The sequence below is a fragment of the Peromyscus californicus genome, unplaced genomic scaffold (assembly GCF_007827085.1).
Source record: "Peromyscus californicus insignis strain IS unplaced genomic scaffold, ASM782708v3 Scaffold_14__1_contigs__length_90479793_seg_2, whole genome shotgun sequence".
NCBI lineage: Eukaryota > Metazoa > Chordata > Mammalia > Rodentia > Cricetidae > Peromyscus > Peromyscus californicus.
This window is the reverse complement of record NW_026294436.1, coordinates 73557727-73585511: the sequence shown is the minus strand read 5'-3', so window position 1 is coordinate 73585511 and position 27785 is coordinate 73557727. Positions and strand designations below refer to the sequence as shown.

Below are 27785 nucleotides of genomic sequence, written 5' to 3'. Positions count from 1 at the left end.
CCCTTTAATTCCGCCACCTAGTTAGAATAAAAACCGAGAGGGTGGAAGAATTTAGGATTGGAAATGGGGCCCATCAAACATCAGTAACCCAAAAGGAGTGTATCCAGTGGCTGGGAGGAGAACAGGTGGATACACAGGAGGTATCTGGTGGAAGAGCCACAGCATGTAGCCTTTAAAGGGTAAACTCAACTCTATTTCCTTTTATTTTAAAAAATATGTGTATGTCTTAACATATGTATGTGTTTCATGTGTTTGCAGGTGCCTATGGATGCCAGAAGGGGATGCCACATCCCTTGGAACTGGAGCTAGGTGTGGTTGTGAGCCACCTGATGTGGGAGCTGAGAATGAACCTGGGTCCTCTGCAAGCACTCTTAACCACTGAGCCATCTCTCCAGTCCCTGAACTATACTTTTTCTTGTGCTAATTGACATTCAATGTCTTATACACAGAGGTAAAAGAAGCTATGTACTGATGATTCTTAAATTCTGGTGCTGTGGTTTTTAGCAAATCAGTCCTCCAATTATTTACATCAGAGCTTGGAGCAAGATAGATGAGATTCACACTGTACTTCAGAGACATCATTTAGTTCCCAGTACCATTGCATCTAAACACTGAGCACATGTTTACTGTAGTACAATAGCTGTGGTATCAATAGTTGTTATATTGCCCTTTGTGGTAACATTTTTATAGACTTAAACACTATTAGGACCCTCCACTATGATTAAGTACAAACAAGAAATAACTTTGAGGTAGATTATCTTAAAATACAATGGGATAGAATTAGTGACATAAATTTTATGCATATTGGAAGGTATCACACTTTGGTACACAGTGGGATTAACTCGAGTATCTCAACCAAATTTATTATTGTCTTTTGCATACATAATATATTTCTGATGGACTCTCGACCAAATAATTTTTTAATGTCTTCCGGATGTACAGTAATAGTGCAGGTTTGTAGGGTAAGATACGCATTTCAATACATGTTTACATGTTATGTGTTTACAGCATGCAGGGAACAATCAGTGTAGGAGATGGTGCTGTCTCCTCACTTTTTCATGGCTGGAGCTTGAGTTCTTCCCCTCTAGCTATTGATAAAGTAGAATATTGTGGAGTTAGCCTCCCCAACCCCTGCTTGACAGCATCAGAACTCACTGCTCCTGAGTTTTAGTACCTGTTACCCAGGCTTTCTCTATTCCCAACTGTCATCATTTCTGATCTCTAGAAAAGATCATTCTGCATTCAGATCCAATGCTCTTTAGCTTGCACATATGAGGAGTTATCAGACCTACATTTTAGCAAGTCTGTAAATCAGGGGGCAGAGCAATCGGGAGACCCGAAAGATGGTCAGATATCTGATATTTGTGTTTCTCCAAAACACTTCCTGTTGACTTTGGGAAAGCATTACACTGTGTTCTCATTCTTTGTTTTTGTTTTTGTTTTTTTCTGGAGGTGAGGACCAAACCCAGGGCCTTGTGCTTGCTAAATCCCCAACCCCGTGTTCTCATTCTTACTAATACAACATTGCCAGTCTTCACCCTGAGTATATCTCTAGTTCCATATGTTCTATAACATGTGCATAAAATGTCAATATTAGGGTTTACCACATTTACTTGAAAAGACCTTAAAAATCAAGTTTAAAATTCAAGTTATGATTCCCTTTGAAAGGGTGATGTAAAAGGATTTATTCAATGATCAGCTTTAAAATCAATTGCTATTCTATGGAAGAGGTTAACCTAGAGAAGTTTTGTTCATAATATTGGGCATGCTTGTCCAATGCTGACTTAAATGATGTTTGACTTCCTAAAAAAGGCACTAAAATTTAACATTCAAATTTCCAGCCATGCATAAATATGCCATGTGTGATAATCCTGATCTACAAAACAAAATTCCACAGTGTAGACAGTAAGGAAAAAATTCAAATTTTGGGTTCGATTTTGACCTTCTGTCTTTGTTTCAATGACACAAGTCTGATTAAAATATGCTTTCTCCTGGCCACAACTGACCCAAACCATCAGTGTGAGTGAGGGCTTCCATATTACTTAAGGGGCACACGATTTGATATGACAGGCCTTGTTCTATAGGCCAAGGCTGAACAGTGCATGTGCACACAACCTCAGAGTTCTCACCACAAGCCTGCACTCTGCACCCTCAGCTTTGTATCTAAGTATGTATGCATGAATGTATGTATTATATATATATATATATATATATATATATATATATATATATAGTGTGTGTGTGTGTGTGCATGTGTGTGTGTGTGTGCGTGTGTGTGTGTGTGTGTGTGTGTTTGTGTGTGAAGGCCAGAAGAGGGTATCAAGATCTCTTGGAGTTGGAGTTAAAGACATTCTCAAGACACGTGGATTGTGATGTGGGTGCTAGGCTCCAACAGTGGCCCTCAGAGTAGCACAGTAAGCACTCTCAACCACTGAACCACCTTTCCAGCTCCAGACTTTCAGACTTCATAAGCAAATGATCATGCTTTGTTCTCAGGGCTCAGTCTTATCCCACAGGGACCCAAAGAAGACCTCACAGCAAAGCCTCCATCTCCATCCAGTGCTCTTTATTCACAAGGCTGTAATTGGAATGACTTGAGGCATGGCTTTATGAATTGACCCATATGTTGTCTACTTGTATGTGTGGACTCTTCCTGAGGTGTGTGAATGCAAATGTCAGTCCACCTGTGCCGTGCTGATGTAACTCACATAGATTGTTGGCAATGAAAACACAATCCATGAAGCTTTCTTTCTGTGTCTATTGTATCCCTTCTTTGTGTTCTGTTGTTGCTTATGGAGCCAAGCCCATGGGTCATAGTAGGGATGGCTGGAATATTGTAGCTAAATAAACATGCTTCACTGTCAGATATGGAAAAACGACTTGTAACTTGGGCAGACATAGCACTCCTGGTAAAATGTTTCTGGAATCAAATAAAATTCCCGCATTTAATGCCTTTTGGAAATTATTCATGAAATGCTCATGAATTTTAGAAGTTGCATAGATTATTTAAACATTTACTAAATTGCAGCCTCTCTATAAATGCTGAGCTTCTGGAATCTTTTCTTCACCCATTTGCTCCCTTGGCCTTCTCATCCCACGTATCTGATAGTCATACAAGATTTTCAGTCTCTCCAGGACAATACTGTATCTTACATACTTCTGGGCTCTGGTATTTCTTCTATTTCAGAGTCAGTAGACCTTGAAGAGGTCCACAGGCTTGGCTTCAGGTGGACAATGCACTTTCTGAGTTCTGCAATAAATTTGCCATCTAAGTGTCTAAATACTCTTCTAGGGAAGGAGGTGTGGACTTAGAAGATTCTCCTAGACTCCCAAGGACAAAATGTTTAAATGCAGCCATGTCACAGGTAGGGCTATGGAGTGTTTGCTGCATGATGAAAAGACTTATTCCTTCCATCTTTGGGTAAAATCCTTTGGTATAGTTTTAATTTGCCTCATTTTATGTTTTTCTGTTGCATTCAAAGTCAGGAGTGCTAGTGGAGGAGAGAATATTTGCCTTTACACAGGGAGGATTGATATCCAGTGAGCTTTGCTACTTCCCTGAGTAAGTGGCTTAAAAAAGAACAGAGAGAAAAATCTCTACATCTGCAAGTTAATTCTGATCTTGATACCAATAAAAGGCCAAGAAAGAAGACCAACTGGGAAGACTGTGTTTTGGTGATAGTTTGATTAACTTCCTTTCACCAGTGGGCATTTTATCATCTCTCCCAATCAGCACCAAGCTCCATCTTAACCAAGAACTGTTCTCCAGGGATTCAAGGCTGCGAATCCCTCACGGCAAACAGCTTTCACTCTGGTCAATTTCCCCTTCCCACCAAACAAACAATAATCTGTAACCGGGACAGAGAGCCGCCACACAGAGACAACGCTCGGCATGTTTTATTTAACATATCCATGAGCTTAACCATCCAAAAAAGAAACCAAACAATGTTCTGACCTGAATGTCGTAGACAGTGAAGGGAGACAGGCCTTTCAGAATAAATGACCCCGGCACATCCATTCCAGTCTTACAGAGCTTATTATTTACATAGACAGAAGACTCAGTGACAATGCCATTTGGGTTGGAAGGAGATGTCCAGATGACATGTACAGCTGTACTGTTGATGATGACAACCTCTGGAGGAAGCATGCCCTGAGGCTCTAGAATTAAAGAAGAAACTGAATAAGCCCCAGCTGTCTCCACCAAAGCACTTGTTAAACCAAACGCAGATTGGTACAGAGACTCAGCAAAGGGCTCCTTGCTTATCTACTCTCCCGTGATGAAGTTAGCACAGTCTGAAGTCCTGTGCAAATTGGCTTATTACACTCTCAGTTAGAAACCATGAGAATTGGTGGCAAAATGCTTCATCTCGCCAGCGTAGTGCTAATCCTCAATGCTATGTGACCAGTGGGATATAAATGATAAATTACTCACCCGTCTGCACCTCTAAACATGTATCTATTACTTGTCGTTTTTCAACCTTTCACTTTATATCTCCTTGGGGTGGAGGGGGGAGGGAATTTGCTCCTTAAGCCAAGTAAAATAAAATAAAATTCAAATACACTGAGGCTACTGGAATGTGAAAAATCATTTGCTGTTACTAGCTTGTAACTCAAGTAATATGAAGCAATAATGCAATATTGTCATTATGTAAATGATTTTGAGTGTTGATTACCATAGGTAATGATGAAATCTAACATTAGAAAAAATCTTGCTTAGCATTAAATTACACAATTATTCAAGCATGTCAGAAATAACTATGCAAAGGCCTATTTTTATCATAAAAACTCATCTTAACTAGTTGAAAAATCGTCTTTGTGATTCATCCTATTTTATAAACAAAAGGTGCCGACCTTTGGCATCACAGAGGAAATGGGTTCCATCCCTAAAGAGTTCTGCTAATGGCCTGGAACACTTGCTTGGGAGGTAACGATATGATAATGCTTATAATGAGACCATCTAAAGCCAGAAAGATTAGAAAGACCATTCCAGACTCATTTCCGACTCAGAAGTTGATTCTCTGGCTTCCTCTCCCTTGCTAACTGGCTTAGAAACCGAGACATAGGCAATTCTTCTCTGAAGCTGAACTTCCACCCAGTGTTTTTTTGGTGACTCGGGGAGGGCTCTTCCTGAGCTGGGGTGTCATTTTGAAAGCCCAATGCTATTGAGGGCTAATCTTAGAAAAAAATGTTTCTGAATGTCACCTTTTATTGACGTGAACTGGCTCCCAACTAAGCGTGCCCGGAGAAGAACATGTGGAAACTGGTCTGATAGGCAGGTATTACAGCTCCATGCTGCTGTTTCAAGGGGACTGGTTTATTCATCTGTCACTTGATGACAACAAGCATGGAAACATTTTGGTTTCTGCCCCCTTCCTTTCAGGATCAGGAATCTTATAAAGGAGGGTCAATCAATACCATTGGCATCTCTGACGTCAAGACCCTTTTGGAATCTTTACTCACCCTCATCATATGTGGTCACATGCACGATTGTGCTGTTGATTCCATGGACTCCATTGAAGACAGAGAGGAGAATCTGATACTCAGTGCTTGGAGCTAAGGCGCCAAGGACATGTGAATCTACATCTGGGAAGATTTTCAAGGATTTATTCAAGGCCCCAGAATTCCAAAGCAATGTGTAATATTCCACATCACCTTGTAGATCTTGAAGAGCTGTTAACAGAAAACATAAATAATTTTAAACATGGCAGGTGGGAAACATAGAATAAATTCTCTTGTTAAATATTTCTAGAATGAGAGAGAAGCAAGCTATTAGAGAGTCAGCTTTATAAAAAGGTTCTGGAATCTTCTCTGTGGTGAAACTGCTGGAGTTAGATTTTATTTTATTTTTAAACAAATGTTATTTTTTGCTTCACTCTATAATCAATTGAGAAATCATATTGAGGAACATATGCTTTAGAATTTCATGTGTGTATGTGTGTGTGTGTGTGTGTGTGTGTGTGTGTGTGTGTGTGTGTGTATGTGTGTGTGTATGCTATTTATAATAACCTTCAAAGTATCAATATAACTGTTTACAAACATACGTGCAATGTAAAGTAACACAGCATGGAGAACGTCCATGACTTTTTTCAAGGACCCCTTTACATTAATATCTTGGGGTTCATGCAGAAACAGCACGTTTTAATTTGGATTATTTTTTTCTCACTGTGATGCTACTTTCCTTTATCTCCAGCAATATTTTAAAAAGATGGGTGTGCCTTTGTGGTTGGGAGGCTCTGTGCCAGGAGACGTGGTGATTAAGTCGGCAAACCCTGGAGTCTGAAGTGTTTTTTCCTCTGATATCACCAACCGTGCTCACATTTCCTCAGTGATGAAGCCAGTCAGATCAGTGAAGCCAGGTGGGCTGTGTGTGAGAAAGCTCCTTTCCTCACTAGAGATAGTTTTCACTGGGACATCCCTCACTAATCTGCGGCCATTCCACAGCAGGGAAGGCATGGTAGATGTCGTTTGTGCTACTTGGTACTGCTGTGGGGTGTTCTGTATGGCAAATGTGTTGCTGATTGGTCAATAAATAAAACACTGATTGGCCAGGCCTCGGGTTTGATTTTATTAATAAGACTCTCTAAGATTCATGCTACATGGTACTCCAACTAATTTAAATTTATTTTAAAAGTTAAACCTTTATGACATTAAGAATGTGACAGACTTCCTGGGGAGACAGAGCACATACAATCTACTCACCCAGAAAAGGAACCCACGGAGAACAAATACTCAAGTACCAACTGTACCAAAGCCTGTTTTGGTGAACCAGTGCTCTTGTTCTCTGGGTCACTAGCAGGAGTATGGGTGAGGGGTCACTGGTAAGGAGCAGGCATACCTCAAAAGCAGCTGCATTACTGGAAACCCTACGCCACGATGGGTGGATCCCAAAGCTGGCAACCCTAGAACTGTTCTCACAGCTGCAGGCAGCTCCGCCATCTGAATGTGGCTTTCTGTCCTCAGTTTGGTTGGCCAGCATCCCCACATCCAGCAACTGTTTCCTCCTTCTGCGTTGTTGGGAGGGGCCCTCCAGAGTCTTCCAACCACCCAGAGTATGTGACCTCCTATTTACCCCTGTGGCTGGTGGGTTCCCCATTATTCCTAGAGGAAATGTTTCAGTTTGGAGGGGATGCCTCAATTAGGTGGAATATGCCATAAAACACAAGGGTAAACAGATTTTACTTATGTTATAGATGTTCCTCAGGAGCACACAGAGATTCACAGATTATGTGTATTGGAACTGGCATTGCACATTCAAGGAGAGCATGGATATTATGTCAAGATCTGAAGAAAACCCCTTTACTAGCCCATTCCAGGCCCAGTTCCATTTGCCAACCCACTTAATGTAGAATACAAGCTATTCACTGCCCCAGGGATGACAGAAGGGTGGTGGGCTAGGCCTGCTGCAGAAGCCTCCACACGTTACCCTGGTCTTAGGACTAGAAACAGGCGGTGTAACTGGACGGCAAGAGCCACCTTTTGCCTTGTCCTGCCTTTTGCCAAGCGGGCAGCTATTACAGTGTAGAGTCCCAGCACAGACTATCAGCAGGGACACTTGGTGTTGCTACCAGTCACTACCACACCAGATACTCCGTGACCCACTGCTCAAGCCACAGCGGCCTCTTCCTACTCACTGAACCAGTTGAGAGACAGAAGAACTGTTTTTCATTCAAAAGACAGAACAAATTAGAGACTGTTGACCTTACTTCCTCTCTGAGAGAGGAAGAACTTTAACTGAATTAGTCAGAAAGAGAAAGCTAGTAAATTTCACCTTTTCTGTCTATTGAATAAACCTGGCTTGAATGTAATTTATCTTTTCTTAAAGAGGAAATTATGTTATATGGATTCTTCATTACATAAGATAACAGAAATGTTGCCTAGAAGACTCTGTATACTATCATTTTCAGAAGAAGGAGGTGGAGGTTTTAGAAAACATTTAAATAATGTTCTTCAAAAAAATAACACAAAAGGACATGCTTTTATTAAAAGAAGCTATGGGTATACAAAACCACGTGCCTGGAATTGTCAATAGGCTTGACCTGGAATGGTTGAGAGATCTGCCTTGGAGAAGAAAGGGAAGAAACAAACAGCCAGGGCAGAACTAAAACCTGCATTGAGTGAAGAAAACAGGCAGAATATACAGATACATAACACCAGAGACTGAAGGAAAAGTTACTTTCCAGAGTGGTAGCAAGATGCCTGCAACAACAGCGATCTGCCTGCAAGACACACTGGGGCAGCAGCAGCATATGTGGTGCAGGTGTAACCAGCCACATTTCCATCCATTTAAGGCCAACTCCGTGAGATGGACTTATATCTGACACTTCTAAAATGACCAATGACCTAGATAAGTCATAGGTCCAGGGGAAAACCTACTACTATAACTCTGCTAAAGGAACAGAGCAATAAAATGACCCCTAATGACATTCTGCTAGACTCATAGATGAGTGCCTTGGTCAATTCTTACAGAGAAGCTTCTTCTTGCAGTAGATGGAACTTATCAGAGACCCACAGCTGGACATGTACAGAGAATGAGAGACTTTGAAGCCATGAGCTTTAACTGGGATGTCTTTATCAAACCTCTACCCTCAAGGCTCAGGGAACACTGTGGAAGAGGATGCAAAAGGATTTTAAGAGCCAGAGGTGGTGGAAGACTCCAAGGAAACCATGTCTTTTAGACACACATATAAACTCACAGAGACTGACAGCACACACCAGGTCTGCCCAGGTTCAAACCAGACAAAATTCTAGCACAGAAAAGGGGAAATGGACACAAATTCCAACCCCTAACCAAGAAGCTACTTGCAATTGATACCTCCTGGCAAAGGAAAAATCAGTTTTTGCCAGTGCAGTGTCCCTGGGTACATCAACCACAGTCCAGGGCAGACCCCATGCCCAGGAGAAGTTGGCCAACTCAAAACAAACTCCAGAATTTTTTTGTGTGCTCTTTTGTTCTATTTTGGTCTTTTGTACCTTACTGTTTTGTAGACTTGTGTGTGTGTTGTTGTTGTTTGTTTTGAAATTTGTTTCTTGTTTTATGCTTTTATGATTGGAGAGAAAGAACATGAAGTTGGGTGGCGGGGGTGGGGTGAGGAGGATCTGTGAGGGATTAGGGGAGGACAAAGAGTACAATCAAAGCCTATTGTAAACCTATGAAAACATTTAAACAATAAAAATACCACAGAGACCAACTTAAAGGGAGAAATCATTTCTTTTGATTCAGTGTCAGAGGATTTAGGCCAGAGATACTGGACCTTACTCCTAGGGGCCTGAGGCGAGGCTGAACCTCATGTGTGAGAGTGCGTAACCAGGAAGGCTATATCCTCCTGAAGGACAGAGAGCAGAGAGCCGAAGGTTTCAGACGAGTCAGCTGCCACACACTCCCAGTGAGGCCTGTCTACTAAAGTCTCTACCATCTCTCAGAGTAGCTCTGCCAGCTGTGGACAAAGAGGACAAAAACAGAGTCTGTGGGAATGTTTTACATTCAAACCATAACAAAGATAAGAATGGGTGGAAAGCAATCCCTGAACTTAATGACAATTATTATAGTATGTTATAGATATTGAGGACTGAGAATGGCAAAATTCACCTTGAAAAGCAAATGCAGCAAATAATCATGGATTTATTAGTTAAGTCTTATCCACAATGAAGAGATTTTTATAAACAGAATATAATCTGTCTTACTTCTCTGTTGCTATGACAAAATGCCAAGATCAAGGCAACTTATAAAAGAAAGCATTAATTTGGTGTTCACATTTCTAGAAGGTTAGAGTCCATGACTATCATGATGGGGAGCAGGGCAGCAGGTAAGCAAGCATGGTTCTGGAGCCGTAGCTGAGAGCCTGAATTTTTATCCAGAGGATGGAGACCAAGAGAGCAAATCTTGGCCTAGAGTGAGCTTTTGAAACCTTAAGCCCATCCCCACTGCCACACCTCCAACAAAACCATCCCTACTAATCCTTCCCAAACAGTTTCACCAGCTAGAGACCAGGTATACTCAAACATATGAGCCTGTGGGCTCATTCACACCCCTACACTGTCTGACCCAAATGCTAACACTATATCCAAATGTAGATCTGGCACAGTAAACTATGACATGAAATGTTAAAGGTTATCCACAGTAGGATACGCTTGTTATTTTCCTTGTTGCTGACATAGAACACTCATGGAAACGACCTCAGAGGATTTATTTTGACTTGGGTTCTGAGGCTACAGTCCCTCATGGTGGAGAAGGCAGGGATGGGCATGGAGGTTCTTCATTTTCTGGTGCTTCAGGAAGCAGGCAATGGGACAGGGATGAAGACTGGGCTGTAACCTTCAAAGCAAGCTCTCCATGACCTTCCTGTGCCAATTAAGGACTGTGACACAAAAGTTTCACAACTTTCAATATGGCCTCACCAGTTGGAAGCCTAGTGTTCAAACTTATGAGCCAGTGGGGACATCCATACCCAAAGTATAGGGGGACGGGGGGATCAGACAATCTTCAGAAGGCTCAGCTAAAGTATGTTTCAGGAGAACAAAATAACATCAGCATGTTTTGAGGGGAAACATTTGATCCAAGAAAGTTGTCTGCATCTGTATGATCATTTGTGTACAAAAAAGGCAAAGGTAGTCCTCTACTGACGAAAGTGAAAAGAATGTGCAAACATGAAAGGAAGATTATCTTATACAGGCAAAAATGAACGTACTGTTACATTAACAAAACCCTTTCATGATGATCCAGTGAGATACCTCAGAGGGAAAAGCACTAGCTATACAAACATGACCCCCTAAGTTCAATCCTCGGAGCCCTGGTGGAATGAAAATCAACTCCCCCGGGGTGTTTCTCCTTGACCCCATTGGAGGACTCTGGCATTTACACCGCCCCCCCCCCACGCAAACAAACAAAAAGCAATCATAACAATAGTAGTAAAATAAGCAAATGATGCCCACAATGCAATCATCATCCAGAGGACAGAGAGGTGAATTGAAACCCAGAATTTAGAATTGGGGAAATACAAGGATTGATGCTAAATACTGAAGTTATTTTGAGAAAATAGTTCTGTAAGTGTTACATAACAATGAAAATGATTTATACACCAAACATTACAATTACAATAATAAAATTAAGGAAAGAACACATTAATTTTTTATTATATGCAAGATAGAATGACATGGAAAAAGGTAAAAGGTATCACTATGAACATACACTAAATTAAAATAAAGATAAATGTTTAAATGAATGTAGAGATAATTGTCTTTAGGTGAAATCTTTTGATGGGTAAAAGGTGACAAAATATTATTACTTTTTTCTTTTTACCAATGCTTTAGGCATGGAGGAGAACGGAGAAAGAAAATATGATCTATGTGTGGAAGCTTATGTTGTCTATCCGTCTACCCCCTGCAAAAGTCTGAAAACACAGAGACATATCTTTACCTCACATTACAAACATATGTAATGGAAGCAGGCAAATTGTCAAGTAGCTTCTCAAATGGCTCTGAGCCAACCCTTCCTAGAGTAACTTCGGTGCTCACCAAGTCTTATCTGAAAAACTTCCAAGGTATGAATGGGAATAACAGCAGGTTTTATTGCCTACATCCCAATAAAAATGCAAATGTCAAATGGCTTCTCTTTGTTGACTTGTGATTGATAAAAATTTACCAGGAACATTTGCTGTGCATTTGTACCAATCACAGTAGAGGGGAAAAAAAGTCTTTTATTATAATCTTCTGTGTGTGTGATATGTGTGCATGTGCAGGTTCATGTGTGTGAGTACACACACACTACAGTGTACACATGGAGGTCAGAGGGCATGCATGGGGGTCAGTAGACAGCCGTAGGGGTTGATGCCCACCTTCTACTGTGATATATAGTCTCTGTTTATTACTGTATACCAGATGAGCTGTTGGAGGGGCTCCTCGGGAGTCTCCTACCCGTGTCTCATTATGCAATAGGTGTGCTGGGGCTACCGACTGAGACAGCCCCCAGCCCAGAGTGAATGAAGTGTGTGTGTGTGTGTGTGTGTGTGTGTGTGTGTGTGTGTGTACACACATATATATTTCATGATATTTTGAAAGATGATGTTTACTAAGCCAAGTTGTAAAAATGTATTCCTAAGATTTCCAACTCTAAGATGTGTTAAACAACAGCTTTGTACTGTTGAACTTAGTAGGTTACGCACCAATTTTTCTTCCATCAAGCAAGAAAAAAACATTAAAATTAAAGTTGCAAAAATAGGCAGCTCCTTTGCAGAGGAGTGACTAGTTAATTGACGTAAGATAGCAGATTGCACAGAGGAGGGGCAAAATCCTGCAGCAGGCTTTCACAGACGAGCCTTCTCAGAGCTAACCTTTGTACTCACGAAGAGTTATCTGAAGAATTTCCAAGGTATGAATGGAAACCACAGCAGATTGCATTACCTACATCCCGAAGGTCAGAGGTTCTGATTACCAAGGTAATGAAACTTCAGCGGGCCGCTTCAGATCTATTAGGTTTGTCAGCTTCTATAAGCACGCTGACTTCAGGAACGCAATGATATCAGGTATTCGAGTAAGAACAGAGCAGCCACATCTTCCCTTTAGTATTCAAGTATTACAAGGAGGGGGGGGTGACTACTTTTATGGGCAAGCTCTTAAGATGAATTGGTAAACAAGGTGGAGCGGGGAGGAAGAATGGAATGGGTGAAAACACACACACAGACACACAGAGACACACAAGCACACAGACACACACACATACATACTCACACAAATAAATTCAACTTCAGTTAAAACCTATTTTTCCCGGACATGTTATAGAAGGCAATCAGAAGATCAATTAGCTCAAAATTTCCCATTAAAATGGTTCAAATTATTCTAATCCAAATGCCACAGATCATTACAAACCAACAAACTTACAAAAATCCTGGAGGGTTTTTAATGTTTTTTTTTTAATGAATTATTTGGTGGAAGCATAGATCAGCACATGTGTGCCTCTATACATAATGTTCTTTGGGCCCACAGACCCTGAGCGTGGTTCTCAGCCTCGGTAGTACCGGGAAGCAGTGAAACCTTGAAGATCTGGTACCTGGTAGAGGTTACTTGGCTGTTGGGGGCATGCTGCTGAGGAGAATCTTGGAGCATGGCCACTTTCTTTTGCGTCAAACCTGCTAGGATGTGAGTACCTTCCTCCATCATGCCCGCCTCATGCATTGCCTCACCACAGGCCTCAGAACTCCAGAAAGAAGTGATCACACACCCCAAAACTGGAAATGTAAGTTGATATCATCTTTCCTTCCATGCACACGGGTTTATTGGGGGTATTTTATCACAATGGAAGAGTGACCCACACAAAACCTGCTCCGATTTGTAGTTGATGACTCATGATGGTTATCACATGGGAGACAGTTTATGCAAACCTGTCTTCTTAGACCTGAACAAACTCCTGACTAGCCCAAATTATGCTAATGGTTGCCATTGTTATATCCGTCTTTTAGTATAACAGTAGATAACTGTTCTAGTGAGTGTTTATCTTTATAAAACAAATTACTTTAGTCAAACCTGTACAAATTAGATATTTCTCAGTATTCAGTGAAAATACTGACAACCTTTGATTCAGCCATTTGTCAGATCTTAAGTCATGCCTGCAAAAATGGTTAGTATGACTATTTCTATTACAGACTCACGACTTTCCTGGTTGTTCTTAAAGGCAATACACATGAGTAAATCAGATGCTAAATGCCATACCATTAGGTAGCTGAGATTTCATCACCATGGTTCCCAAAGTTATAGAGACATCTGTATGCTCTTTCTCTCCCCCAGAAGAAGTGTTCCATCAGGCCAAGGTGAGATCCTCAACACAGTGATAGTGCATCGAGATGGAATTCCTTCACCAGCCAACAGTGGTTCTAAGGCATGGTGCATGGGAGAATCACACTGTGGCAGACCTTGTATATGGTTCTTATTAATGAGGAATGAGTGAAAGGTGCTAGGTCTGGGAGCTGCAGAAGGGTCACAGTCCTGCATGGTGCCAAGTGATTAAGTAGATGCTTCTCTCAGACTATCCAGTCCCCACACTGATGGAACTACTCCCCATCTGAAGTGAATATGGGAAGGGCACATGGATCCAGGAAGTGGTAAAAAGGCATTCATCTCTTAAGAAGAACCTCACAGGCCTTGGAGGATGGTTGAAAGAATGAGAACCTGGAGTTCCACCCCCAGAACCCACATCAAACCTAGGCATGGTGGTGTCTGCTTGTAATAGAGTACTGGGAAAGCAGAGGTAGAGTCATGAGTTCAAGGACAGTTGAGAGAAACATCCTGCACATAGATAGCTTAGGCACCTTAACTTGTTTATTTTTAGTGTGCTGTGGTGGTTTGGTTGAGAAATGTTCCCCCATAGTCTCTCAGGCATTTGAATACCTGGTACCAGGTTGGTGGTGCTGTTTGGGGAGGTTTAGGAGGTGTGGCTTGCTGGAGAACTTTGTCACATTCATGCTGCCTGCTGGCATGCCTCCTAGCCACAATGGACTCTAAGCCTCTGGAACCATAAGCCCAATCAACACTTCCTTCTTTAAGTCGCCTTGGTCACGGTGTTTCATCACAGCACCAGAAAAGTAACGCGAGTGCTAGAACTCAGGGAAAAGAGAGACATGCAAAGTGTCTTACTTGGTTTCTCCCATCTCACGTCTATGGCTGTGTGGTTAAGGACGCTCGCGGTGACAGTGGCTCCTCTCTCTGGAAAGCCTGCTAAGGTGGTCACTGCCACTTCTTGGCTTGGCGTAAAGCCCACGCTGTTGTGTACCAAGAGCTTATATTCGTACGATGTAAACCTGAAGGTTTTATCAAAATAAACAAAAAAGCATATAAGTTATGTTCTATAGAAGACAAAATGCATTTATTTATTTTTTTTTCTCACAAAATACAGGGTTCCTTTCCACAAAATGTTCAGTTTCCTTTTCCTTCTGGGAAATGCATTATTTCCTTTCTTCTGACACAAACGTACCATTATCTCCGTAACTCTCCATCCTCAACCAGAGTGTCAGGAAAACATTTGATTTGGAAGCCGTAAGCAAATGTCAGTCTTTTAAGTAAACTCGGGTTATCATTTTCCTCATTCTTACTGTTTTCAGAAGCAGTGAGGATTATGGCTCAATCCGAGATGTAATTACAGGGCTGGCAGCTTGCCAGTTTCCTGTCCCAATACCATCCAGGGAGTTTTATGCTCTTCTTTAGGGAAACTCATCCATTTTCAAATATCAGACTCCATCATCTTTTTCTTCCTACACTTCTTCTCTGTCCCTAGCATCTCATTGGCTGGCAGATAAATGCTTAAATGAAATCTCAATTGTGAGCAGAGTACACAAGATTGCTCCTCTGAGAGTTTGGTGACAGCGAGGTGGCCCGGCCCCAGTGTGTACATGTTGAGTCAATATAGAGGGAATGGAGCCATACTTCATCAGAGGAGAAACACGGACACACAGTGTGATAGGCACTTCCTGGGCACATGTTAAATTGTTAATTCTTCATCTCTGGTTCTTTCAAGCAGGAGCCCTGTAGCTTTATCTTTTTGGTTCTAAATTGTCTAAGTAGGAAAATGCTATTTATAGACAAAATCAGGCCCCAACTCTACAACAATCTGTATAATCTGGAGATACTTGCTTAGACACATTGAGTTCTAAGTGGCTGTCCCAACTTTGGCTTCAAATCTTCTTCTAATGTGGGATCATTATGTGTTCCCAGGGTATCTAGCCTCTGAAACCTTCACAGCCAGGCCCAAAGTCTCAATATGTCATAGCCCTAGCTGGTCACAGGACAAAGGGAAGAGTGCCATTTCCAGAAACTTCACTAAATGGCTCGAGCAAAGTCAAGTCAGGATTTTTAGAGTGTTTTCATACCTCCAGGTGGAGCTCTGTCTGCCTCTCATTATCCCTCACTTAGGACCCAAAGGTATTTTCCTGGAGTTCTGCCTCAGTCATGTAAAGGATGCTACTCTGCTGCTGCTATAGCCACAGATAATGAATGGTTCAGAGGGCTGTGGAGGGGGGGGGGATGGAGGCTCATTTATTGGTTTAAGTCTCTAAACAAGAGCTACCATGGAAGTTTATGCTTCTTTGCTCTACAGCACCATCCCCATCTTGGGTGTTCATTCCTTGCCTGCCTGTTCTTCCTTTCCTCCTGCTTCCCAGAGCTCTGTCTTTTGTCCTCTCCCTCCCTTTCTTCATTTCATGGATTGAATCATTTACTACCCCCCCCCAAAGAGACACATTATCAAGCTGTGTATTTGTCTATCTAACGAGTTAGAAGGGGTCACCCAGCTCAGGGAGCACTCTCGATACAATGGCTGCTATCCTGTAAGAGAACAGAGAGAACTTTCGATGCCAGACACAGGCAAGGAGACGATGCACATGAGGACAGGGGGACTAGCAGGAGTGATGTTCCTTCAAGCACAGACATGCTGGGACCGTCAGAAGTTAGGAGAGGCAAAGACGCCACTTTCTGAAGCCCGTGGAGGGAGCCTGGCCTTGCAAACGATTTGTTTGGTGACCTTAACTATGAGAACTGGAACAGAGTACCCTTTATGCTTGTGTTGTTTCTAGCCATCCAGTTTGTGGAATGTGACATTAGCAACCCTGGGAAGATACCTGTCTATGTGCTCTTCACCAAGAACCAACCAGCCTACAGGACCAAGGCAACCAAAAGTCAACAGCCACAGTAATTTCCTGTGGCCCTGATATTTCTACAGGCATCACACATCCATTCCTCACAAGTAACTCTATAAAGTGCTATTATAGTATGGATTTTGAAAGTGAGGAAAATAAGCTTGGAAGCATTAAGTAGCTTGTCCAAGTCATTGAACTCCTCACGAGAGCTGAGATTCAAATGCAGGCAGTCTGATTGAAGATGCTCTGAACCAGTGGGCTGTAGCATTGGGTACTGCCAGTGTGATGAGAAAGTAATAATAATAATAACAATAACAATCCAGGGATAATCTGCTTTGCCCCTTTTGGGATGATGTCATATGACTGGGACTTGACCTTTGATACCTTTCTAGCTGAAGGGAGGGGGCGATTTAATTCTGCATCCAGACTGCCTGCCTGGTTTCCTCTGTGACCCCAGGATGAATGTGAAGGGTGGTGAGTCAGGGTTAAGAGGGTGTTGGGTCTGAGACAATAGAAGGAAGGGAAGCTAATGGCTCACGTGGGAATTGAACCAGCGACCTTGGCTTCATTAGCTCTGTCCCTGGGTAAAATACTTATAATTGTATTTCAAGTCATAAAATTGCTTTATTCCTTTAGCTGAAGACTAGAAGCATAGTCTTTTCTGCTACAGTACTGGAGCTTTTCTTCCACATGTTGATGCTATGATACAACTGACAGCCTTTGTGGCTCCAAATGACACCACGGTTTTAGCCCTTTACTGTGTCAAGCTAATAGCACTAATATTTTTCTTTGTGTACAAATTTTGGAGGGCCTTCCTCCTATGATACTTGTAGGAATTTTATAATTTTATGTAGTATGCAATTTAGGTAGATCAGGCAATATGTATTCCAGATACATAATATATTCCATATATGTTATAGATGGAACACACACACACATATATAAAATAGATGGAACACGCACACACACTAGATGGAACACAGAAGGACAGAAGGCATGGACCCTATAGATACATGCTATTGGAAAGTGGGCTTTTAAGATAGCACTAAAACTTCTCAAGTTGAACTGCCTTTATGGTACATTTATTTCCAATAGTTAAATGTTTTCTCTGTGTTAGAGATTAACAACCGAACGGAACACCAGGACTGAGAAGAAGACCCTCTTGGTCACTTCTGAGGAGTCGGTCTTTCTAATATACATTCTTTCCCTTGACTGAGAGCTCAGCATGCATTCATATTTGCCTTTGGCTGTTGCTATAACTTTCAGAAAGAATTGTGAAGATGTTTAATGTATGTGTGTTTTCAGGTATCCTTAGAGGCCAGAAGAGGGCATTGGATCCCCAGGAGCTGGAGTTACATGCATTTCTGGGCCCCCTGAGTTGGCTGCTTTAAACCAAACTTAGGTCCTCTATAAGAGCAGTCAGTGCTCTTAACTGCTGAGCCATCTTTTCAGCATCATATTCTCTAAGTTTTAATAAAAATCTCTTTCCTACTAAATGAAAAACTAAAATTGCAGTTTTCAATGCAAAACATATTAAAAAATTAAATCCCTGTATTTTATGTCTGTACTTTCAACCTTGTGAGTCTGAGACTTATTTTTTTACTATGTATATATGTGTGTGTATGTATGTGTGTTTCTATGTGTGTGTGTGCATGTATGTGTGGGTGTGTGCACATGTGAGTGCAGGTGCTGTTCTGGAGAAGGTGTTGGAACTCAGGGAACTAGAGTTACAGGAGGATGTGAGGTATCTAACATGGGTACTGAGAATCTAACTCAGGCCCTCTGCGAGAGTGCTACACATCTTAACCCCTGAGCCAGCTCTCTGGCTCCAGCAAAGACAGACTTGACTTAGTAATGGTGTACTCTTGTATCTTGTCTACACAACTGTGTGGCTCACATTTCACCCCTGCACAGACAGCAGGATGAGTTAGTTGGATGGAAGCAGCTTTCCTATGCACTCTCTACATTGTCTTTTCAGTGAACTGCTGATGCCACATGGCACATTCCACTTAATAACAAAATAAAGTTTACACAAGGAGAACAGGTCAGGCGACACCATATACTCATAACAAGATCCATTCCAGGAGCAAATGTAGACTGTTAGTGACAATACAATGATGACGTTCTCCTTTGTGCAAAACAGCATAGGCTAAAAATCTTACTGTGTAATAATTCTTAGTTCAAAGTCCAGCTGTTCTAACTCAAACGAAAAAATAAATTCTGTTTAGTTGAAAACATCAACAACAACAACAACAAAACAAAAACAAAACAGCACCCATTAGATTCTGCCTGGTTGATGCAGGCCCCATCTGCTTATCTATCAGTTACTTGTAGGACATGAACAGGTGTTTCACAGTTCCTAAATCAGTCACCCTCACAGATTTCAGGGCACATGTAGTTTACTAGGTTAGTGACCCAACCATATTCGTGTCCAACAGAAAAATGATCCCTACTGTCTTCTTTGGGAAAAATACACCAAGAACAAATAGCATTTGCTGTAGTGATCAACACCACTTCAGCCACTGATTCGTTCATTTATTCAAACCTTATTTCCTAAATGCTAGCAGTCACCTGCTGGACACAAAGAATAAGGATCTTGCTGTCTGTTCTCTTGGAGCCAGAGCATGTGCAACCTCTTAGGGGCATGTTTCCTGTTGTCTGTGTGACTCCATGTGAACCCTGGGGGCTGGGGGTCGAGGAGGCCAGAGATGGGTATTGATTGTTTATCTTTCTCAGTTTCTCTCCACCTTAATTTTTGAGATAGGGTTGCTCACTGAATTTGGAACTCATTCATTTAGATTACCTGGTCAACAAATCCTAAGGATTCTCTTGTCTCTATCTCTCTAGTGCTGGGGTCATAGGCACAGGCTGCAGCACCTGGTTTTTATGCATGGATTCTGGAGGATCTAAGTCAGGTCCTCATGCTTGTATTGAAAGGTCTTTACTCAATGAGTTACCCGCTAGCCTCATGGGAATGTTTTGAAATGAGAAAATTTAGACTTGGTTCATCTAAAATTTACTCTTTTTTCCCCCTTCTCTTTGGATGTAAACCACTGAGACCATAAAAGTTTAACCTCATCAATGAGGAGGTGTGATTTGGTCTAGCTCTTGATGTCAAGTGGTATTCAGTCTGGTGGAGGCAATTGTCCAGTGAAAGATATGTTGCTATTTTGGCTCAAAAGGTGTACAGGCTGATAGCTTGAAAAGCTCTGACTTCTCTGGTTACCTGATAAAACTCTTCAATATAGCTGAGAATGACTTGGGTTATTTTCATCAAAATCAAATCTGTGTCAACTTTATTGACATCCCAACAGAATTCATGTTTCAATATTGTCACTGCTATAAATGATGATGCTCTTAAAGATGCAGTCTAGTTAGCTGCTTCCTGAACTAAGTCTTCCTCATCTCTGCCACAACCAAAAGCTCGCCTGAATAGTCTCACACAATGAATATGAGAGACCTCGTGTGACATGCTGGAGCTCAGTTCCTCACATCCTTGTGGGAACAAGGAAGTATGCTAACAAATGACCCATCCTAAGATGATTGCAAAAACAAAAGGTATTTTTATTTGAATTAAATTATCTGGATAATTGGCTTGATAACCTGCATTCCATAATAAGATATAGAAGACAAAATTACTATAAGAGAGTCCTGGACTTCAGGATATAGAAATATTATAGAAAAATATGCCATTGCTGCTTAAATTATTGTTCTCTGCATTAACACATACACTTTAGTAAACAGGCCACTTGAACAAGGTAATAACTCCAACTTCATTCTAATTTTATAACTATATTTATAAAGGGAGGCCCCATCATTCTTTGCTATATATTTTGTATCAGAAGAATTGTCACTTAAACACTGCTCTAAATGCATCTATAATGATAAAAATACAAGATGGCATCGGGTAGGGTGACTGGAGAGGTGGCTTAGGGGTTCAAAGCACCAGTTGCTCTTCCAGATGACCTCGGTTTGATTCCCAGCAACCACATGGTGGTTCACAATGGCTGCGACTATATTTCCAGAAGATCTAATGCCCTCTTCTGGCCTCCACGGGCATTGTATGCATGTGGTGCACAGACATCCATGCAAGCAAAATACCCATACATATGAAATAAATAAAATAAAATATTTTTTAAAAAGTGTGAAAAAACACTTCAGTGTTCTGTTTATTTACATAAATAGAAAAGGGAACAGGGAAATTTGGGGGGAACAGTTAATTATGTATGCCTTCTAAAAGGAGATGGATTCAATTAAAAACAACAACAAAACAGCCAAATGAATAAATCAACAGGATAAACAAAGTCAGCCTCCTGTACCCTGGGGTTCCACATCCTCAGATTTAACCAACCATGAATGGGAAATATTTAGAAAAATAACAGCATCTGGTACTGAACCATTTTTTTTTCTTGTTTTGTTCCCTAAACAATGCAGCACAACAACTCTTCGCCTTTACACCTTACGAAGCATTGTAAGCAGTGCAGAGATGATGTAAGCACATGCCAGCCTGTGGTGGGTTATATGCTAATACTTCACAATTTTACATCAAGGACTTTAGCATCCACAGTTTTTAGTATCTATGGAGCCAGAGGTGGGGTGGGATGGGGGATGGGATGTGGTCCCAGAGGCAATTCCCCCAGATTCCAAGGGAACCTAGGTAGGTCCAGGGGAAAGTTTCGTTATGGTATCACAATACAGGGGACAACATTGGTTCTTTCATGGTGTGCTGGGAGCTGTGAGTCACCAGCGGGAAGGGGAGCCCTGGCTGCTGTCAGGGTAGATGAAGGCGGTACCTGAGCAAACAATGTACGCACTTATCCCCTTTATCAGTAAAACCCTGAGCCCTTCTGAGGGCTAATTTACAGCTTCCTCTCAGGCTGGCAAGAAGGCCTACTTTGAGCAAAAGTAACCTGAACATTTTTGGAATTACAGGGGGTAGACCAATAAAGAAAGGAATGGTCTTACATTAAGATGACTGAGCCATATATTTTGAATGTTAAGAAACAGAAAACACAGTTGGTGATGGCATAAGCCTTTAATCCCAGCACTCTGGAGACAGAGGCAAGTGGATCTCTGAGTTCAAGGCCAGCTTGGTGTACAGAGGGAGATCCAGGACAGCCTGGGCTACACAGAGAAACCTGTCTTGAAAAAACAAAACAAAACAAACAAACAAACAAGAAACAGAAAACAGGTCCCAACTTTTAACCCCAAGCTCTTTATGAGGGTATAAGCAATTACTTATTAGATAACTGAAGAGGACCTGGAACTTCTGATCCTCTTATTACCACCTGCCTCTACACCCCAATTATTCTCCTTGCTTGAGATTGAACCTGTGGCTTCCCTCAAGTCAGACAAGCACAACTGAGCTTAGTTTCCAGTCCCTCAGTTTTTTGAATAAAAACAGAAACCACCAATTCAAGATCCACTGTGGAAAAAAAAAATATCCCCGACATTTAGCCTCACATGTCTACTTAGATCCCAGAATAGAGTTTTGTTTATCTGCACAGTCCTTCTAGAAATAGCTGCCATGAGAATGTTGATTTCAACTTATATTCAGACCAGCGAGAGAGGGGACAGGCAGCTTCCTGGAGGAAGAACCTTCTAGCCAAGACCTGAAGAATGATTGATTCTGATGGGAGGAAGGGGCCTGATGAGGAATGAGACCAGAGACGGGAATTCTCCCCGCTGTCCTTAGGGAGCACAGAATGACAGATGATGCAGGTAGAGCCCCAGAGATGGTGAAGGGTTCGCCTCAGCTCACAAAGCTGCTTCCTTAGCAGAAAAAAAGTTTCGGTCTAACTTTATCGTGTGGTATGTGTTTTTTGCGGGTATCACCTACTGGCTCATGTTTTAAACTCTAGATTCAACTCTTTCAAGTCTCACTAATTCAGTGACTTATAACCCGTTATCTCCCCAAACCCTATGTACAGGAGGCACCCACTGATCTCCACAGTTCCCTGTGTATTCAATATTTCCAAATTCCTTTACTAAGTTTCATGTCTAGATAGAGCTGTGACAAAGGCGGCAGTAGGTTGGGACTCACACATCTCCAAGTTTGACTTGAAAGGCTTATTTCAAGCACGCCGTTGAGATGGCAAACACTGCACATGCCTCGGCTACACTTCGATGATTAATGCCACAGATAATAACTGAACATATTCTACTGCGTGACTGATAACAGGTTCACACGATGAAGACGCTGGGGTACTTTGAACTATTCAACATGCCCCAAACTAAATGCCAGCATTTGTTTTTATAGTTTTTGTAATCTCACCTGCTAAGACCCTTATCTTTGTAAAACCACCGAGTTCCTGAATAAATATTGTGCCACAGATTTAAATCTTCTGGGGGATTTGAAGCAAGTGGTTGCTGGATTTTGCGTCTCAGAAGCTCATATCTAAAACAAAAGACAAGCAGGAATATCATGATTGTCTCAACTAACATTATTACTGAGATTCAGGTAGGTTAGCAGCACTTGTGTGACATGCATGAAAGCATAAATAATACCTTAGTGCAATTATGAAATCTTTCAAGATGAACACTTCTTTTTCCTGGCTTAACTATCATACAGTCTGTTAATTGCAAATGATCATTTACACTCACTTTTTTTGATCACCAGTGGGAATGGTGACATTTTAGATTTCTGTGTCAGATTTGCTCAATATTTGTTGCAAGTTTCACACAAAAGAGGACTATACAAATCTTATCAAGTTAATTATTTCATAAGACTCCATCAAAATTGTATAAACCATGATGATATTATCCACTGTTTTCTCTGCCAAGTATTCAGTTCTGGCTGCTCTACAGCTATTTTAAAAGTCGCAGTTCTTTGCTTCCATCTTATCTCTGAGAACATCCTTCACAAGTCTGTAGACAGTGGTGATAGAGAAACAAGCACAGGGTTAAGTTTATAATTCAGAGACACAGTTGTCCCACTGTGTTACACAGGACATGCACCAGAGCTGCCAACAGAATAAAAGTACTTTTTGAAAAGAGCAGGATAATGAAGGGAAATTTTAGCTATGAGATAAATATGTTAGGATTTTAGTCTGTCTCAACGTGATACTTACTCTTTCTTGATGAGCACCCTTGGTTCCATTTAAATCAAGACATACAATGTTCTATTATACAGTTGTTAAGAACAGAGGGATATTGTATAATTATTATGAATTTGTGGGAGTAGGTATGGTATCCAGTACACAATTAATTCTATATTGAGATGTTAATAAAATCCTGCTTCCTTCCTTCTTGAAATGATATAGCTAAAATAAACCCCAGAGCAAAACCACTTTCCCTACCTCAAATTTGGTCCGTTTGGTTTGGATGGTGGCTGCCAAGAAATCCCAACATAAGATTCACTTAGCGGAACAGCGGACAACGGGGCCAGTTCCTGAGGCAGGGCTGGATGGGTAGTAGCAGAGGTAGGTAGACTCTCAGTGCATCCTCCTAGGTACCCATTACCTCCAGAGCAAGCAACAATGGTGACTGAGTAATTAGTAAAAGGCATGAGATGCTTGATTAGATGACTGGACACCATGGAGGTCACATTGGTTATTGTGATGAGAGGGTCGGGCATGCGGATCTCATAGCTCAGTATGGCTCCATTCTGGATAAGTGGGGCTTTCCAGGTGACCTGAAATAAAAGACCAATAGCATTAGTATGACAACACAGGAACAGAGCAACTGAAGTTCACAAAGTCTAGAGTTTTGCCTGCCTCATTCGCCCTAAAGTCATTTTCTGAAGGCCTACATTTAACTTAGCTCTGTACACTAGACAGTAATGAAGGACGGGGGTCAATGAGCTGAATGCTAGGAACCGAGTGGGAGCTGCTTCCTGAGCCTGACTTTTAGCTGTGATGCTTTCTAAGACTGTCAGACTAATACACACCATGGTGATTCATTTCCACCGTGGGTGTGCTGAAGGACACAGGGCAAACACACGGAGGGAGGAAATTCACACATCCACATGCATCACAAGGCAGCATGAGGACTTGAGAGTTTGCACATTTATAACTCAATTAAATTGAACTCAGGGCTCCTTGCTTTACCTTGTGGGTCAAAGAGGCTGTTTTACAAAGCCTGGGATGGGTGACCATTATTTGCATTTTCTGAGATTCACAATGGAATTTCTGAAGCTGGTGGATAGTTTAACAGATCTAGTTTCAGGTAAACATGTAGAAACATGTAGAAAGCTTTTAAAAGTGCAATCAAAGGATCGTTCGGTTTGAATGAATTTAACATTAGAAAACAAAATAACATCTTATGAATTCCATCGTATCAGGTGGGACACTTCTGCCTACATTTATTAGAGCTTAGTGGACAAAGGTTCAAGGTTAGAGGCCCCTGAAGGCTCCATAAAAGAAGGTCTGTTGCTGCTGCACAAATACACAATTTGGTGATTTCTGCATGTCTGATTTTACTTTCTTTATTTTGCTAAGAAGTGGCTTCCAAATCTTATAATACGATTTAAAACTATTGATTGTTTTTGTTTTGTGTGTGCCTGTGTGAGTTTATGTACACCACACCAGTTCAGGTGCCCAAGGAGACCAGATGATGTTGGACCCCATGAAACTGGAATTATAAGTAGTTATGGGATGCCTGATGTGGGTGTTGGGAACTGGAGCCCTCTGCAAGAATGGTAAGTACTCTTAACTGTTGAGTCATTTCTGCAGCCCATAAGTCCTTTTGGGTTAAAAAGGAAATACAAGCGGCTCTCTTCTTCATTGGTTGATGTAAGAGGCATGTTGATGGATGGCAGGGTATTGAACTTGCCTTACATTTTTGGAATCAGATCAGATTTGTCCCATTATATTATTGTTTTGATATTCTGCTTGATTCAATTTGCTAATATTTTATTCAGAAATTTTAGCTATTCAAATATGAAATTATTCTATACCTTTATTGAACTGTCCTTTTCAGTCTTAGTAGAGACTGTCTACCAACTTTCTAAAAGGAAATGGTCCAGCCCAATGATGACTGAATGCTGGTGGCTTTATAACAGGGAGAGACCAAAGCGGGGACATAGGAAACTACAGGATTCCTGTCTCTCAACCTACGGGGCCCCACACGGCTTTAGGATGCTCCTCACAGAAAGCACATCACTGGATGGAGCCCCTTATCCAGGAAGCTACAAAACCAACAGCCCAGCACAGCTCTTCTCTCTAACCCTAAGTTGGCCTGTTACTAGCAATACAACGTGCACTAAGATCGGTGAGACAGCCGCTCAACGCCTTCCGTCATTTACCACCACCGACTCGTACTTCCTATATATCTTTAACCTGATTCTGCTCCCCACCCCCAGTCCTTGCCACCTGCAGGCATCTATTACATTTATTTGTCTACAGTGCAAGCTCCATGAGGTGAGGGGCTTTATTTATTTATTTATTTTGGCCCTACTCTCTCTTTGGTGTCAAAAGGAGATATTCATAAATATACTTCCATGAATGTGAGAAGTGAAACATATTGTCATTGTTAATATTATTGACAATTTACTTAGAACAGTAGTGCATGGTAAATATTGAATGGCTTTCTTAACCCGTGCATTAATGACTATCCTGTGATTCCTCATGAATGTTTTATCCATTTGCAATTTTGATTTTCAAATCTGTCCTTGCAGAGAGGAGTCACTGTTTCCAGGCATGTATTTGTTTACCAGAAGCAACCCCACTAGAAAATGCACTTTCTGTAAAGTTTTAAGACATTTCCAAGTACAATATGAGCCAATAATACAAACACATAATTGTGTTCTTTAAACAATATTTAAATATACTACATGAAACACTAGATTTAGTCCAGTATTCCTCATGCTTCTTTTCACTGGTAAATTTCATTTTCTAGTTAAAAAATGGGAATTGATGAGGTGTGAGGGCCAAAGTTATCACTTGGTTGCCATACCTTTATATTTCAATATCTTTCTAAAAACTTTGGGGCCCCATGTGGTGGCACACACCTTTAATCCCAGAACTTGAGAAGCCGAGGCAGGTGGATCTCTGTGAGTTCCAGGCCAGTTTGGTCTACAAACAGAGTTCCAGTATAGCCAGAGCTGTTACACAGAGAAACCCTGTCTTGAAAACCCAACCAACCAACCAACCAAACAAACAAACAAAAACAAAAAACAAAACAAAACTTGACCTGGGGTTTCCATGGTTTTCGTGGGCCTGAGGTGATGACCCATGAGACTTAGCTCCCTTAGTCAAGCTGATCAAACCTTCCCTAGCTACCTGATAGGACATGTATACCTGCCTCCCTCTCCTGGATGCAAGTGTCCATCCCTCACAGGGGGAAATAAAGGCCAACTAACTCCTCCTCCCAGATATTGGGATCCTGGGGTCCTTGACCCACTCAAGTAGACTGGTACCTTGTTATCTTCTGAAATCATGCATGTATTTATTTTTTCTTTTCTGATCCACTATGATCGCTGATGCCTAGTTTTTAAAATTTTGGTAGAAAGAATCAGAAGAACGTCTGTGGTGTAGCTGTTGCCTTTTTGAAGGGACTATGTATGCCATGACACATGCCATCTAACATCACCGTGCCAAGGCCCCACAGAACTCTTCCAGAATTAAGTCAGTTCTGTAATGACTCATTCTAGGCTTGCTTGTTTGATTTGTTTTTTTTTTTTTACTTGACTGAAGCAAGTTCTTATGATTTTTCCAGTGTATACAATAAATATCATATATGCTATATGTAAAAATTAAATTCTATTAGTGTTAAATCAACTGAATTCCATATGCTTTACTTTGACCAAAATTTTAGAATTGTGTTTCTTTAACAATTCTCAGGCCGAAAATAATTAAGATTATTTTGGGTGTTTAATTTTTAAAGACTAAATTAAAAAAAGGATAAAGTTATTTCTAGTTTGTGGGTTAAACAATTTTCTTCAAAAAATTTAAATTATCTAGCATCACCGAGTGTCTGCCTTTCATTGGCAAGAGAGAACACAGCCTAGATCCAAGTAATAATTCCGACAGATGAACTTTGCTGTTATGCAAATGGCCTCTGCTTTGTGCTCTGGTGAGCAAGCTACTGTACCAAGGCTCTTGGCAGTGGTACAAGACTGAGTCCATGGAAGCATGTGTGTATTTACACAAAAGAGGCTTCTAAGCTGCAAAACTCCCTCCTGTTTGGTTACACTAATTTCCCTTGAATGAAGTTTGTATGCCAGCCAAA

The 27785-nt window shown here is 41.2% G+C and overlaps 1 protein-coding gene across 1 annotated transcript in view; it reads right to left on the bottom strand.

The window, feature by feature from the left end:
* Ush2a (usherin) overlaps window positions 1–27785 on the bottom strand; it is a 706426-nt gene that overhangs the window by 199908 nt on the left and 478733 nt on the right. The window contains exons 41-45 of the mRNA XM_052737975.1: window positions 23915–24249; window positions 22891–23013; window positions 14623–14786; window positions 5461–5670; window positions 3956–4158 (exon numbers count right to left, since the gene is read on the bottom strand). Coding sequence (XP_052593935.1) covers window positions 3956–4158; window positions 5461–5670; window positions 14623–14786; window positions 22891–23013; window positions 23915–24249 — 1035 coding nt within the window. The remainder of the gene's footprint in view (window positions 1–3955; window positions 4159–5460; window positions 5671–14622; window positions 14787–22890; window positions 23014–23914; window positions 24250–27785) is intronic.